Source organism: Denticeps clupeoides, chromosome 9 (assembly GCF_900700375.1).
Source record: "Denticeps clupeoides chromosome 9, fDenClu1.1, whole genome shotgun sequence".
Lineage (NCBI taxonomy): Eukaryota > Metazoa > Chordata > Actinopteri > Clupeiformes > Denticipitidae > Denticeps > Denticeps clupeoides.
The window spans coordinates 109519-126081 of NC_041715.1; the positions used below are offsets into that span (position 1 = coordinate 109519).

General features: G+C 44.1%; 1 protein-coding gene across 1 annotated transcript in view; it reads left to right on the top strand.

The window, feature by feature from the left end:
- The window catches only part of LOC114796434 (myosin-IIIb-like), a 63069-nt gene that overhangs the window by 11469 nt on the left and 35037 nt on the right, over positions 1–16563 (top strand). The window contains 15 exon segments of the mRNA XM_028990424.1: positions 2617–2682; positions 5419–5574; positions 7757–7841; positions 7934–8050; positions 8385–8489; positions 8569–8652; positions 8724–8926; positions 9008–9106; positions 9470–9584; positions 9653–9779; positions 9852–10062; positions 11810–11957; positions 12226–12379; positions 12588–12676; positions 12989–13118. Of these exon segments, the coding sequence (XP_028846257.1) occupies positions 2617–2682; positions 5419–5574; positions 7757–7841; positions 7934–8050; positions 8385–8489; positions 8569–8652; positions 8724–8926; positions 9008–9106; positions 9470–9584; positions 9653–9779; positions 9852–10062; positions 11810–11957; positions 12226–12379; positions 12588–12676; positions 12989–13118 (1889 nt within the window).

Consider the following 16563-nt stretch of genomic DNA (forward strand, 5'->3'; position numbering starts at 1 on the left):
TCAGGAATTCTTAACCACACACGACTTTCTTCTTGGTGGAGGTTTCAGATGATGTTGTTGAGAAGAAGCCAGCCATGTTTAATCATGTCCGTGGTTATAAACTATATAGACAATTACTAATGATTCACCAGGCCGCTCTTGGCCACTCTGCTTTGTGTTCTTGAGACGTAGGAAAGAAAAAACAAGATGCAATCGCTTTGAATACCTTCTCTTAGATAAAAATCCGACCGAAAGGAAAGTCAGACTTTCACTTATCGCTTTTTCTTCATCTGAGCGAGAGAGACGGCAGTGAGTCGGTCTCACCTTCAACAAAATCTCCAAGTCTTTCAAAATGAACTCAGGAGAAGATTTATCTACTTTCTTACCTACTTTGTTCATTTTAGCTTTTTAAGTGTCTCTGAGCCTCATTTTGAACTCAACATTTGAGCAATAGAATTGCTGCTGAGAGACTTTCTTGCTGAAAGGTGAACTTCCTCCCAGGATTCCATGTGTTTTATATTGAATTGTGAATGAATCTCTGTCTTTATCTCTGATTTTGGTTGGAGGATCAGGTCGTGGGTCAGCGGGTGGGTGTGGCTGCCCCGCCCCCCTGTAATGTTGATTCCTGTCTCCAGTCCAGTAGACCTCGGTCATGGTCTGTTCCCGCAGTGCCGGGCTCATTTTGGATCACCGCTGGTGGACGCCGCTGACAGCGGAGCTGCATGTGGGCGTGGTCCTCAGCCTCGTCCTGGCAGACGCTCCTGGCCAGGCGGCGAGGGGTCACAGTCGTTCCTCATCAGAAAGAACATCGCTAGACCGGACTCCAGAGTGCAATGTACCACGCTCCATGGCTGTGTTCTGTTCTCTGGTAGACAGTCAAGGCCAGAACTTATAAAATGACACAAATCCTGGTTTTCACAAAGTTTGCTGCTTCAGTGTTTTTAGATCTTTCTGTCAGTTGTTTCTAGGGTTTATTGAAGTATAATTTACAAGCATTTCTATACGTTTATTGACTATGACTTCAGGTTTATGCAAAGAGTCAATATTTGCAGCGTTTGCCCTTTTTTGTCCTAACATGCTGTCAATCAACTTCGGTCCAAATCGGTCCAAATCCTGACCGATGGCGACCCGTTCCTTCACAATCAGGGCTTGGAGTTTTGTGGGAATTTGGGGGGAATTTTGACCACAAGTTCTCAGTTGGATTAAAGTCCAGGAAGTTTCCTGCCACTGACCCAAAATTTCAATGTTTTGTCCCCCGAGCCACTTAGTTCTACATTTACATTTACAGCATTTACCAGACACCCTTATCCAGAGCGACTTACAATCAGTAGTTACAGGGACAGTCTCCCTGGAGCAATTTAGGGTTAAGTGTGTTGCTCAGGGACACAATGGTAGTAAGTGGGATTCGAACCCGGGTCTTCTGGTTCATAGGCGAGTGTGTTACCCACTAGGCTACTACCACCCGTTCTCACTTTGTCCTTATGGCACGGTGGTCCATCATGCTGGAAAAGGCAGCGTTCTTCACCAGACTTTTGTTGGATGGTTGGGAGAAGTTGCTGTCGGAGGAGGTTTTGGTACCTGGTTCTACCTGGGTTCTTTATTCATGGCTGTGTTCTGGGGTAAAATTGTGAGTGACTTCACTCCCTTGGATGAGAAGCAGCACCACACATGAATGGTCTCAGGATGCGTTACTGTTGGACGAGATGAACCGGAACTGATCACTTCATCGATGGTAAGATGGAAGCACGTTGTAAGTCGCTCTGGATACGGGCGTCTGCCAAATGGCGTAAATGTAAAATGTAAATGAGACAGGACTGGTGGTGACGCTCATGTCACGTGAACCTCTCTAATTGAGGTTTTTGATGATCTGATGAATGGTTGAATTAGGTGAAATCTTACTAGCAGCAATATTCCTGCCTGTGAAGAGCATTTTATTCAACACAATGATGAGTGCACGTGTTTCATTAGCAGGTAGCCATGGTTAACAGAGGAAGAGCGATGATTTCAAGCATCACCCTCCATTTAAAGCATCCTGTCTGCTATTCTAACAGAATGATCTCCAGCCTTGTGCTCCTCAACACTCTCACTTGTGTTAATGAGAGGAGCACTGAAATGATCTCAGCAGGTCCTTCTGTGGCAGGTCTGAAATCCCGTGGAAATGGTATTTTTTCCTGGCAAAGAGGGACTTTGTAATTCATCCGATCGCTCTTCATAACAGTCTGAGTTTATGCAAATTGACATATAAATTTTTTTGTCAGATAATGGATTTGGAACAGGCTGCAATGTCGTCCCAATTTGTTACAACATTTTTCTTTTCCTCAGCGTATGTTTTTTTTAGAAGTTTATTCAAAATTACAGATGTCAACTTTTTAAAAAACACTATAATGTTACAATATAGATGTTTATACACACTATGAAATAATATGACAATAATAACACTTTAAAACAGGACGAAACAGGAGGGTTCATTCTCGCGCTGTTTCTTATATTTTTACATCTTACACTGATCATGATGAATAAAATAATGGACGTGAATTTGTACAGATTTTGCTTTGGAATGATGGGTGTGTCTGGGTGTGCATTGTTGGTGGTGTTGTTTGTGTGCTGAGTTGCTGCGTTGTGGGTGTGTCTCCACAGGAACCCGCCTCCAACACTTCATCAGCCGGATCAGTGGTGTCGCAGTTTCTGCCACTTCATATCACAGTGAGTCGCCAACATTTATTCCGCCTTCTGTACGTGCAAATGTCCTTTATCCTGAAACCAGTTCACTGGAGTAGCTCTGGTTCTATGAGGTTCATTCACGTCTCAGACTCATGGTGGTATATCTCCATTTTGTGTATTTTATATCAGTAGCATCCTGCAGACTGTTTATTAAGGTGCCGCGAATGAAGTTTCTTGAATGAATTCTCTAAATCCTGCACACCTCTCACAGGCCATATTACAAGAGCGCTCATTTCATTACCCGGCCGCGGGTGCTGATGGCCTCGGTTATTTGTGGCCCGGCCCGCTGTCCTGAATTAGAAGCGCTGCTGGAGGTGGAGGCGTAATGCTCATCCAGGGAAAAACCTCGGAACAGAGACGGAAGAGATCTATATATTAAATATAAAACAAAATATGTTCTGCCATATTCAGAGTACCAGAGATGAATGAATGTGCATTTCATTTATTAAAAAAAAAAGAAGCCATGTACCTTTTTTCTTCTTTTTTTTTGTCTTAAAGAAAAATAAAGAGTACCGTACGGTATTTTACCTCCTTTTTAAAAGCATTTACTGTTCCGACATGCTGCCTTGATTCGATTTCCAGACTCTGTCAGAGCTGATTATTTCTAGTTTGCGCTTGCATGGTAGAAATACAGACGCGTCCTGTCATCCCTCCATCCAAGTACTCGCTGAAAGAATGCGGCCTTCATTATTTTGAGGGATAAGAAATCTGCCAGCAGCGCTGCCCTCAGAGGCGTCTTCAACGTCAGCGTGAACTTCCGCCTGGAGTTCAGAAAGCGGGCCAGGTATCAACGTGTAAGGCTGATGTGATGTGCTGGGCTCTTTAGAACCAACCATTAAGAGGTCATGCTTGGGAAATGGGACTTGTGGGGTTATCAGGTCAGAAATAATTCTCCGTAAAATAAACCCCAGTCTGCGCCTGTGCAGCAGCACAATGTACAGAGCATGCAGAATGTTATCAGACAGCACAGGCTGTTTGTGCCCACACACACACACACACACACACACACACGTCCAGACCTCAGTGTGTGTACATAAGTGTGTGTGTCCACCATTGTCACAGATAATGAATGCATCAGTCAGAGCCTTAATTGCACATCCAAATCAGTGGGCTTTTTGTATCAGAGCAGACCTGCTGTTCCGTATAATGGCCTGACGATGTGACACTGATGCATTCTGGGAATTCGTTTCCTGAACGCACAGTGCTGGCAGTGGGATGGTTAAAGAGCACAGTCTGATTTATTGATTTATCTCAATATGTACAGTAGTAAATCCTGTGATACAGAATCAATACGTTGCCATGACAACGAGATCGTGCATCGCAGGATTCTGCCGGACGTAGTATGAATATTAGCTCCTGTGGCATTTCATGATGAGTGCCTAGGAGAAGAAAAGGAAAGGAAGGAGAAGACATCACCATCGTATGAGTTGACATCTGTCCTGTATTTCATGGATTACATGGATGGACATTGACATTAACTGGAAGTGTCACGATGGCTGGACATGGTGAGGAAGCAGGACGCATATGCACGACATCACAGGACAGGGGTTTAATACGTAATAAACCGGACAGGGGAACATCACCAAGCAATGACCTGACGACAAACAGACACAACAGGAGAGTTTTATACAATGATACACAGGTGATAACAATTAGGGAACATTACACAGGACCAACATGAAACTCCGGATCTGGAGTAACCCCTTCCGGACTGGATCATGACAGGAAGATAAGCAAGGCAAACCACACACACACACACACACTTGATGAATTGTGCTGCTGGGAGCCATGGTAATGGGAGAGTGAGAGAAAGGTGGGGTGAGGCACCCAGGATGGAGAACTAGTGAGTTACAAACCAGAGACCCTGCACTAGTGACGAGGAGAAGGAGGTTAAAGCTGTTCGGGATGTACAGGTGACCTCACACACACACACACACACACACACACACTGCCAGACTCTACCTCTGTATTTAGCAGATTACTGAGGCTCAGATCATGCGTCTATGCTGTTGTTGTGTCTGAATCTTCTTGCCATTTTTGACATAGATTAAAATAGTTTTGTATATCTTTCTATATTCATAGTTTTAGATCAGCCATTACATTTTACTAGTAGCTCTAATGCACTGTTTTACACTAATTCTGTCAAGGTCTGGGCCTTTTAGCATAATTCATCTCATGATCCTTAACATGTGGTCAAGCAATATTCATATTTACTGAAGAATTGGTTTTAAAATATTTAGATTGTACATTTTTTTTTCCTGATTTCATTTTGAAGGAGAAAATGCTTTTGATGATTTTCAATGATTTGACATTTATCATGACAATTATTTATATTCACATTTTTTTCATGATGACATTTTTGCAATATTCTAGATAAATAGTGATAAAGTGACTGCAGGCGCCCTGATGAGAGCAGGAGACGTTGAATTGTAAAACAAAATAGTTTAAATGCCCAATAAAATTGTGTTTTTTTATTTTTTCAACTATGAATAACCGTGGTAATTATGAGCATCATTGTAGTTGTAGATAAAGCCGGCGTGGGCATCTGTGCAGTTCGCTGCGCTCCAAATCAATACAAGCCAAACAGCAGCTTGGAAATATCAATTCAAAATCAATTCAAAGAATTGTAATAAGTGTTGTTCTGTGTTCCGTGTTGAGTTGGTTCAGTACATGCTGCTGAATTGATTGTGTTGTACAATGTGTGGTAATGTGGTGCAGGTGTCTGATTAAGGACTTCGAGAGACGGCCGTCTGTCACGCACCTCCTGGAGCACCCGTTCATAAAGCAGGCCCACGGCAAAGACACGGCTCTCCGGCTGCAGCTGTCCACTCTCGTCCAGGAGCAGCAGGAGCACGGCTGCAGGAGGAAGACCAAGTAGGTCCATCTCTCTCTCTCTCATACACACACACACAACACACACACACAACACACACACACACTTATATACATATAAATATACACACACACACACACATATATACATATAAAAATACACACACACACACACACACACACACACACACACACAACACACACACACATATATACATATAAAAATACACACACACACACACAACACACACACACACATATATACATATAAAAATACACACACACAGGCACACACATATATATACATATAAATACACACACACACACACACACACATATATACATATAAAAATACACACACACACACACACACACACACACACACACACACACACACACACAACACACACACACATATATACATATAAAAATACACACACACATATATACATATAAAAATACACACACACAGGCACACACATATATATACATATAAATACACACACACACACACACACACACATATATACATATAAAAATACACACACACAGGCACACACATATATATACATATAAATACACACACACACACACACACACACACACACACACACACACACACACACACATATATACATATAAATATACACACACACACACACATATATATACATATAAACACACAAACACACACACACACACACACACATATATACATATAAAAATACACACACACATACACACATACATACACATATATACATATAAATATACACACACACACATATATACATATAAAAACACACACACACACACACATATATATACATATAAATATACACACACACACATATATACATATAAATATACACACACACACATATATACATATAAATATACACACACACACACACACACACATATATATATACATATAAATATACACACACACACACATATATACATATAAATATACACACACACACACACACATAAATACATATAAATACACACACACACACACACATACATTTATTTATTTATTGTGTAAATACACACTTACACACATACATTTATATATGTGTACATACACACTCACACGCATACACACACATGGGGATGAATACTTGATTATTTTTGGTATTACAATGAATCACATATTCAGTGAATGAATAATCACAACAGCAAATTTTGGCAACAATTCAATAATAACATGAACATGAAATATCATTATCAGAATGAAAAATGTGTGTATTCTGATGCCTAGTTTGCCATTATTCTTGTCTAGTGTCATGAATGTATGAATGTTACGCTTCATCACGGGTCCTGTAACAATTGACATGCAACACAGACATAAAACATGTTTTTTTTTAATCAGAGCATCTAGCATGTTCTTGCAGCATATTCCTTGTCTGTAGTGATCAGTACATTTTGGGAAATGGCGCCAGGCTGATATGTTGTTTGAGCTGTCCTGTCCAGTCTAAAACAGCTACTGTAGCTCACGCTCATCAGAACTAGACCCTGGAGCAAAGTTCTAGAGGATTCCAGGCCTCTACAAGCCACGGCTGTTTATGGCGGCTGGTCATAATGTTATAAGCGCACAAAAAAAGCTTGAAACTCAGCAGCTGCTCCCGGTTCGCATCGGCCGGTTGATGTAACGGTGCCGGGCCCCGGCTCCTCCAGCAGGGGGCAGGATTTCGCCTCCCAGCCGCCTCTGCAGGCCCATTGTGTCGGAGTTGAAAGCGAGGCGCTGATTAGGGCGCGGCGTGAGCGCACCGAGACTAATTTGATGTGAGTGGCTGTGTGGACTCACCCAGATTATTAATAACTCCCGGTCCCGGGGGCGGGACTGCGGGGCCCACGATAGGGAGACATTTAGGCACGCGTTCCCTCGCCATCAGATTAGGCCAATGAGGGAGCCTGGCTATCCAAAAGTATCACAATTTAATTAACTTCTGCATCGCTCATCTCCGGCCATTCAATCATATCACAATTATGAGAGCTCCATCAGATCCACCACCCGTATGGAGCGATTATGGCGCCATCTTAGCTTCACAGTCTTTTTATACTCTTCACTTCCCTTTTTATTTCAACTCTTTTAAACGGTGCAGTGCATGAAGTTGAACTACTTTTGATGAATGATCTGTTCAAGTTCACACACACACACACACTTCTGTTGGGTAGTGAATGAAGTGACCTCTGACCTCTCTCTGTGTGTGTGCAGGCATGAAAGGATAAACACGCGTAAAACGCTGATTATTGAGAGCTGCCCCAATGACGATCTGGTGAACTTGGAGGTCTTGGACGAGGTGAGATGCCAAGTAGTTCATAAAAGCATGAAAGGCGAACGTTTCAGGATCCGTGCAGATGCATTTGTTGCATGATCATTATTGGTTTGCAGGAAATAATCATCAGCCACCTTCACAAGCGGTACGATGAGCTGCAGATCTACACGTACGTGGGGGACATCCTCATCGCGCTCAACCCTTTCCAGAGCCTCAACCTCTACTCCCCACAGGTAGCGCCTTCGTCCAAGGCCGTCCAACCTGCTCCTCATCCTGCCGCATTCTTCAACGAGCAGGAAAGAAAGTTACTCGTCATGGTTACACACTCTTTCCCACATTTCCCCCCAAAAACGATCAAATCTCAGGGCTCTCGCTGACTTGCAAAGTACATGAAACTGGTCCGAAGCTTTATGGATCCTCCAGACTCTAAGCACCCATGTAGTTATAGTATTTATAAAACCAGAAGTGCTGAATAATAAAGGTTCGGTTCCCTTAAGATGCAGCAGAAGTTGGCCAAAAACGTGAAACTTGTCGGTAGAGTTCAGTTAGGCTGCTTCTCATCTCCAGTTCTCCAAGTTGTACCATGGAGCAAAGCTCTCCGACAACCCCCCACACATCTTCGCCAGCGCTGACGCTGCCTACCAGGGCATGGTGACGTTCCTGAAAGACCAGGTAATGCTCCAGACACCTTGCAAGGTTGGGGTCGTGTGGCACCTTTCTACGTTTCTACAGGACTTTTGCTCTTGTTTAGTGCATCATCATCAGCGGAGAAAGCGGAGCCGGGAAGACGGAAAGTGCACATCTGATAGTCCAGCATCTTACCTTCCTGGGAAAGGTAGTTTCTTCCTCTCTGTGCGCCGTAGATTGGGGGGGGATCATATTTAAAATCAAGTTCTTGAAATCCAGGCCAACAATCGCACCCTGCGGGAGAAGATCCTGCAGGTGAACCCTCTGGTGGAGGCCTTCGGGAACGCCTGCACCGCCATCAACGACAACTCCAGCCGATTCGGCAAGTACCTGGAGATGAAGTTCTCTCCCACCGGGGCGGTGATGGGAGCCAAGATCTCCGAGTACCTGCTGGAGAAATCCAGGGTCATCAAACAGGCCACGTGAGTCGCAGTTTTCCTTAAAATAGAAACTTCGTAATGCGCTTCCCTGCACCAAAGACGCTTTTTAACTTCCATCCGCAGGGGAGAGAAGAATTTCCATATATTCTATTACATATACGCCGGCCTTTACCACCAGGACAAGCTGAAAAAGTGCCGCCTCCCTGACAAGACTCCTCCCAGGTAACTAACTCCGCCTTCATATAACTAATTACTACATAACTAAACGAAATAACTAAAGTTCTACTACAACCTGTTAGGACGTACAGTAGTGGCCTAGTGGGCAAGGAAGCCTGTCATGGTGCTCACTGTCACCAAGGGTGATGGTTAAATACAGAGGACGCGTTTCACCGTGTCACCGTGTGCTGTGCTGCAGTGTCTCACTTTGACTTTGATGAAAAGCAAGGTGAATAAACTGAGTGGCGAGGCTAATGACCACTGAAATGCATTTTGGGACGGTAGCTGGTTGGTAGTGCGGTTTGCAGCACAATAAATAAAATGGATATTAAGCTTTAAAATAGTTTCAATCTTCTGATGTGACTTCAGATACATTGACAGTCAGAATGGAAAAGTCATGCAGGACATCATCTCCAGTGAACCGTATAAGGAGCAGTTCGACGCCATTCAGGACTGCTTCCGCATCATCGGCTTCACCGAGGAGGTGAGCTGCACCCCCCCGGGTCACCGACACGTGCGTCCGTGTTCAAGCGTCTTTCCGCCTGTTCTCAGGAGGTGGTGTCGGTGTACAGGATTCTCTCCGCCATCCTGAACACCGGAAACATCGAGTTCGCCGCCATCACCTCCCAGCACCAGACGGACAAGAGCGAAGTGCCCGATTCAGAGGCCTTACACAGCGGTGCGTTGCGTTGCGTTAGTGTCGCGCCGCTTTCTGCCGCTCTGTTTGCATTGTGTTGCTGGTGTTTTTCAGCGGCGGACCTCCTCAGCATCAGTCCGGAGGAGCTGCAGGAGGCGCTGACCTCCCACTGCGTGGTCACCCGCGGCGAGACCATCATCCGCACCAACACGGTGGACCAGGCCGCCGACGTGCGGGACGCCATGTCCAAAGCTCTGTACGGCCGCCTGTTCAGCTGGATCGTCAACCGCATCAACGCCCTGCTGCAGCCGGACGCCACCATCTGGTGAGAAGGACATTTCACGCCTTCTGGTGTTCTGCTACCTATTTTGACCTGTTTTCAACATTCAAACAAATACAAAAGCTAATAACATAATTGTATCTTCATACAAATGTCCTTTTCTAGGGAGCCCTGACCCTTTATTAAGCCTGAAATATATTTTCTCGCCATTTCACCATATACGAGTCCACGGAGAGACGAGATTGCGAAGCTTCAGCCATTCACAGTGTGCAAAAAGACAAAAAAAATGACAAGGACATTGTGGACCTTGTGGACATTGTGCACAAGGTCGAGACGACCTGGACACACCAGGTGGACAAGTAGCAGCAATCTGAGAATATATCAGTGTAGGGATGTGTTTAGTAAATAGTGTATTTGGTATATGATATGCTATGATAATAATGGTGGTAGTAGTGATATGAAAAGATATGATAATATAATAATAGCACAGCTAATTTCAGTTAGACTAAATCATTATTAAACCATTCCTTTGACAAGTATTTTAGTATTTCTCAGTATTTGTATGCTTTTTTTACATTACTAATTCAGTAGTAATTCAGCAGTAATTCAGCCTCGACGTTCTTTCTTCGTTTCTTTTCCATCACGTTCTCGTTCTGTCAGGCCTGGTGACCTCTGCCGAGTGCAGAATTCTAATGGAGACTGCAAAGACAAGAAAAAAGCCGAGTTTTATAAATTTTTGATACCCAGATGCATCTGGAAAATTATATTCAGATGATTAAAAAGACTTCAGAGGCGGTGCAACAGGCCAGGCATTGATCCAAACATTCTTCTCGGAACGTGATTGCGCCGACTGTCAGGGATCCGCGGTTGTGACGTCTTCCACTCCAATCATCTGCACCTTTGCTCTTATTGCCAATAATAACCTGTTATGCACAGAGGAAGGTGACCTCCAACCAGCCTGGAGAGAACAGGGCAGAAGAGAGAAATGATATCAGTGCTTGGATTTTCAGGTCAATTATGTTTAAGATTCTGTTCTGGCGGAAATTGCGTCCTAATTTGTCATAATTACACAAATTATGCAATTAAACAGAAGTATGAATTCTGTGATATTGTATTCAAGAATACTGGCAGAGGTCTGCTTTTCAGTTATAAAACGACAGTACTAGACGTATAATAAAATAAATCAATTGGAATTAAAAAAAGATTTTTAAAAAAGCCTGCTTTTAAATATTCTGATTTGAAGGTAAGGAGGGATTCCATAATTCCATAATTAGGGACCAGTTGGCTACAACCGTAGCCCTCCCCAGATGACCTTGATGGCATATCTGGGGTCTGGAGAGTACGACTGTAGGTCAAGTTCAAGTTGAGCTTTATCATCATTCCAGCTACATGCATGTTAGACAGAACATAGTGAACCTGGTGCTGCATGTAACATTTAGACAACGTTACACACTGACATAAAGTGACCGTGTGTGACATCAACAAACCGGCCACATAAAGGGCATTACAAGAGTAGGGCATTACATTTCACTCGGACAAAGCACGTAGACAACAGAGAAGACAGAGTCGGCAAAATGAATAATGAAGGTGCCGAATACTGCTGATTGAAACATGTTGTGGACATTAAAGAAGTAGAGTGTGTGTGTCAGTGGGAAGAGGCAAGTCCCTCGGGTGTGTGTGGTACGAGATGGCCTGTAGTGCAGAAATTAAAAATCCATGGCAAGGTATAAAGGTTTAATCCACGGCTGAAATGAAGATGCTGAAATGGTCTCCTCCCCCTTGCTGTGTGCAGCGCTGCGGAGAACGGGATGAACGTTGGCATCCTGGACATTTTCGGCTTCGAGAACTTTGCGAAGAACTCCTTCGAGCAGCTCTGCATCAACATAGCCAACGAACAAATTCAGTTCTACTTCAACCAGCACATTTTCGCCCTGGAGCAGGTCAGTGGCTTGTTCAAGCTCTTCTCTTTCACATTCACTCTGATGCCATGGCCATTTTTTACATACTTTTCAGCGTAGAAATTAATTAAATTGCATGAACTGCCGCCAATAAAGTTTCATCGTATGACACAAAAACAGGTTTGTTACAGATGTGTTCTTGCTGAATAAATGACCTGAGAAACCTGTAGATAAAACCCCGCGAGCTGAAGGTGGACAGGACATCCCTGTTAAGTCATAAGTAGTGTTGATCTGTGGGACGGTTGGTCAGATGGAGTACCAGAGTGAAGGGGTTGATGCCAGCCTGGTGGAGTACGAGGACAACCGGCCCATCCTGGACATGTTCCTGCAGAAGCCCATGGGGCTGCTGTCCCTGCTGGACGAGGAGAGCCGATTTCCCCAGGCCACAGACCAGACCCTCGTGGGTAAGACAGATGAAGAGAGAAATATATGTATGTAGATTTTTCACACTAATATTTATTCATTTAGTAATAGCTACATAATTTAATATGTTTAGCACCGGTCAGAACAAGACTTTAATGACAAAGATATTAGAATATGATATTTTATGGCAAATAAATGCAATACTAGAAGATGAAACATGTGTCACTTCTCCCACTTGACCCCAAACAGACAAATTTGAGGACAATCTGCGATTCAAGTATTTCTGGAGACCCAAGCGAGTGGAGCTCAGTTTCGGAATTCAGCACTACGCCGGGAAGGTGAGGAACCTGACCAAACATCTAAAGACATTAGATTTATTAGGAGAGTCATTGCAATTTATTATTACAGCAGACCTGCTCAACATTGTAATTGTGAAATATAAAATATCTTATTATATATCTAGATTATATATCTTAAACCAGAAACACATTTATAATAAAATATACAGAGCAACAGCAGCATTACAGGACGTGCTCTGTGTCTAGAAAATTCTATTAAAAAGGATAGTTATTACAGTCATATACAGTCATATTTGGTAGAAAACATAAATAAAACCACAAATTATTTCATGTCTTTTTATTTCCGCTCAGGTCCTGTACAGTGTGGACGGGTTCCTAGAGAAGAACCGCGACACCCTCCCGGCGGACATCGTTCTGGTGCTGAGAACCTCCGAGAACAAACTCCTCCAGCAGCTCTTCTCCAGCCCGCTCACCAAAACAGGTGACGTTGCTGTGGGGTCGGCGGGGTCATGGGAGGGGTCAGGGGGAGGGGCTTGGGCCATTTGTGCCCTAATTGCGTGACAGTTTGGCGGTGTGGGGGCCTTTGTTGGCTTCAGATGATTCCTCTCTTTCGAATGTGGGTACAGTATGGAGCTCCTCCCCTCAATCCCCTCAGTGTGTGTGTGTGTGTGTGTGTGTGTGTGTGTTAATCTCCTGGCTCCTTTATCTCTCCCAGGGGCTCAGCTCTGTTTTTATTTTTGTTAAGCCGCCTCCCCCCTCCATCACCGCTCACCGCCTATCTCTCCGCCGGGATATTCCGGCGATAAGGTTCCCCCACATTCCCCAGGGATGAAGACGAGCGGCATTTACAGCTCAGGAAAGCAAAGCAAACTCCCCTTTGTTAGTGTGCGGGGAGGTCGCTAATATGGCGAGCGAGGAGGCCGCGGTCACCGCGCTGAGCCGAGCGCCACACGTGGGCGGGGACGCTAATGGATGTGTTTAATTGTGAGATAGGCGTTTGGTGCGGCGGCCTTGCTTAAGCCATATTACCGTCTTCACTTCCCCCGCTGCCTACCAGCAAATAATGGAGCCATTTCAGAGGCAGAAAGCATTTTCATTTGTTGTCCTGGCTGAGCTTCCATTAGAGAGCCATTTATCTGTCCTCCTCAGGGCGAGAGAAAAGCTCTCTCTCTCTCTCTCTCTCTCTCTCTCTTTTGTGTTACAGTGGAGGACAAATAGTTAAACTGGAAAAAAAGTGAGGAATGTCAGTGTGGTCCTGGCTAATGAAAGAGGATAAAAGAAGTGATGCCCCGTGCCAGCTCATTTCTGAAACGTGTATGTGGGTATGATACAGCGATGAGATTGCTCCTTCTGTTGTGTGTGTGTGTATGCCTGCATGTGTCTATACACGCTTTAGATAAGATACATTTTAATTTTCATTGTCACTTCTTGAGGAACAACTAAATTTAAGGTGCAGTCGATTCAGTGTGAGAAGTATAGAAAATAATACAGACCTAAATAACCATAAAATAGTAATAAACATAATATATACAAATTACAAAATAAGTACAACAAATATACAAAGATACAAATTGCTCTGGATTTTGTCTTTAGTCTGATGTCCTGTTTTTATTAACAATGCAAATACAAAATGGAAAATATGCTTTATGGAAACTCAAAAAATTCACAAAGTCAATACGTAAGAGGTGGTATTTCGGGAGAATTGATAAAAAGAAATTTACATTTAAAATACATGATGTGGAAAGAGAACAAATGAACATTTTGTCACATAATATTAATTCAGTTGGTAATGGACACACATGATGTAAATATGTAGCAGGCGAATATTTTACATTTTTGTGCCTTTAGTGTTTGGTGACTGGCTGGGCCGTAGTAAATTTACACCAGAAATATCACAAATCATTCCACTTTGTGCGAGATTGAGCCCTTCCACTTCGTCCATCTTCGTCCAGAATGAAACGTGCTGTTTTTTTGTCCTTTTCATGTAATTTTTCCTGCAGATATGGGTGTGAAATTAGCCCGATCTGCCCGATCTGTTGGACATGTGTGTCTCCCCGGTGGCTCCGAGGCCGTGGTGAGTGAGAGGTGTGGGGTCAGAACTGCCACTAGGGGGCAGTGGGGTTGATGCCTCTCGATCCCGGCTCCCAGCAGGGGCTATTTAACCTGTATGCGCATGCAGCTCTTAGGGGTTGGTGGTTCTCTGCATTTGAGAAAGAACAGCCTGTTGTTGTTCCGCTGCGAATGAAACGGACTCTTCCCCCCCCTCTCTAGAAAGGCTTTGAACTCCTGGGAATCAACAGCTTACATTCCCGTGGGTGTATTTCATTATTTGATACCACTGGATGTGGCGGAATGTGTTCACCGCATTTCTTTAATTATTAAGTGTTTAATAATGAAGCGGTGAACAGGCGAAGCAGAGAAGGTGAAGGACAGGCCCAGCAGACTGGAGGGGGCTGGGTGTGGGTGAAGCCCTGGGGCTGGCTGGGCCCAGGTGGTGGTGTTTTGTGGGAGAAAATGGGATGCATTTGCATGGACAAATTCCTCCAAGCCGTAGAAACGTCCCCAGGATCAGTTGGATTGTGGTGTTTGACTTGGCCAGGTACGCTTGGGCCCCGCTGGGGTCAGTGGACTAAGGCCTGGAGGGAGTGTGTGTGTTTGGGGTGTGTGTTGTGTCTCAGGCATCCACAGTCTCAGCAGCATCTGTGCCATTATGTAATGCATTTCCAGAAAGTGCGTGTCACTGAAATCTAGATTCCAAAATAAAAGTCAGCTTTGCTTGTGGTTTAACGCGGTGCGTCCATCTGGCCAACTTCAGGGTTTAAGAGTGAAGAGTCAGGGAATGAAACTTTTCTAGGAATGAGATCTTTCAAAACCCTGCATGCACGGGTAGAATTAACACAATATTCAAACTTTACTGATGTTTGTTGTGTTTATGTATTGCTTATTGCAGCTGATTTGTTTTCCCATTCGTGCAGAAATTAGGATGAGAAATATCAAATCTTTCAACATGGATGTTCTGACAGTCCAGTAGTAGAGGAGGTTCAAATAATATATTTAATAACCAGAACTGGATCTCCCTCCCTCTGCAACTGCACCTTGGACTTCCTGACTGAGAGACCTCAGTGTGTTCAGATCGGGAACAGCATGTCCAGCACCACCACAATGAGCATTGGAGTTCCTCAGGGCTGTGTGCTCAGTCCAATGCTGTTCACCCTGCTGACCCACAACTGTGTAGCGATGCACAGATCCAACCATCATGAAGTTGGTGAACGTGGTGGATCTCATCAGCTAGAATGATGGGTCAGCGTATAGAGAGGACGCGCAACAACTGATGGACTGTTGTAAGGTCAACAATCTGTTTCTGAACATGGACAAAACAAAAGAGATTATTGTTGACTTCAGAAGACAACGGAGGGACCGCTCTCCACTGAACATCAATAGATCTTGTGTGGAGATCATCAAGAACGCAAAGTTCCTAGGTGTTCATTTAGAGGAAAACTCTCCTGGACTCCAGCTCAACACCCAAGAAAGCTCAGCAGCATTTCTACTTCCTGAGGAATCTCCCAGCACCCATCCCCACCACCTTCTACAGAGGGACCTTTGAGAGCATTCTGACCAGCTTCATTACTGTCTGGTTTGGGAGATGCACCGTATCAGACCGCAAGACCCTACAAGGGATAGTGAGGACAGCTGAGAAGATCATAGGAGTCTCTCTTCCCTCCATAGCAAACATTTACCACACCGTCAGGAAACCACCAGCATTGTGAAGGATCTGCACGTCCCTCACATGCACTCTTCACCCTCCAACCATCTGGAAAAAGACCCTCACTGCCAGACTCTGCAACAGCTTCATCCCACAGGCTGAACACTCAGGAACCGACACCCTCACACAACGTTCCATTTTATGCGCAGAAATATTTGCACTA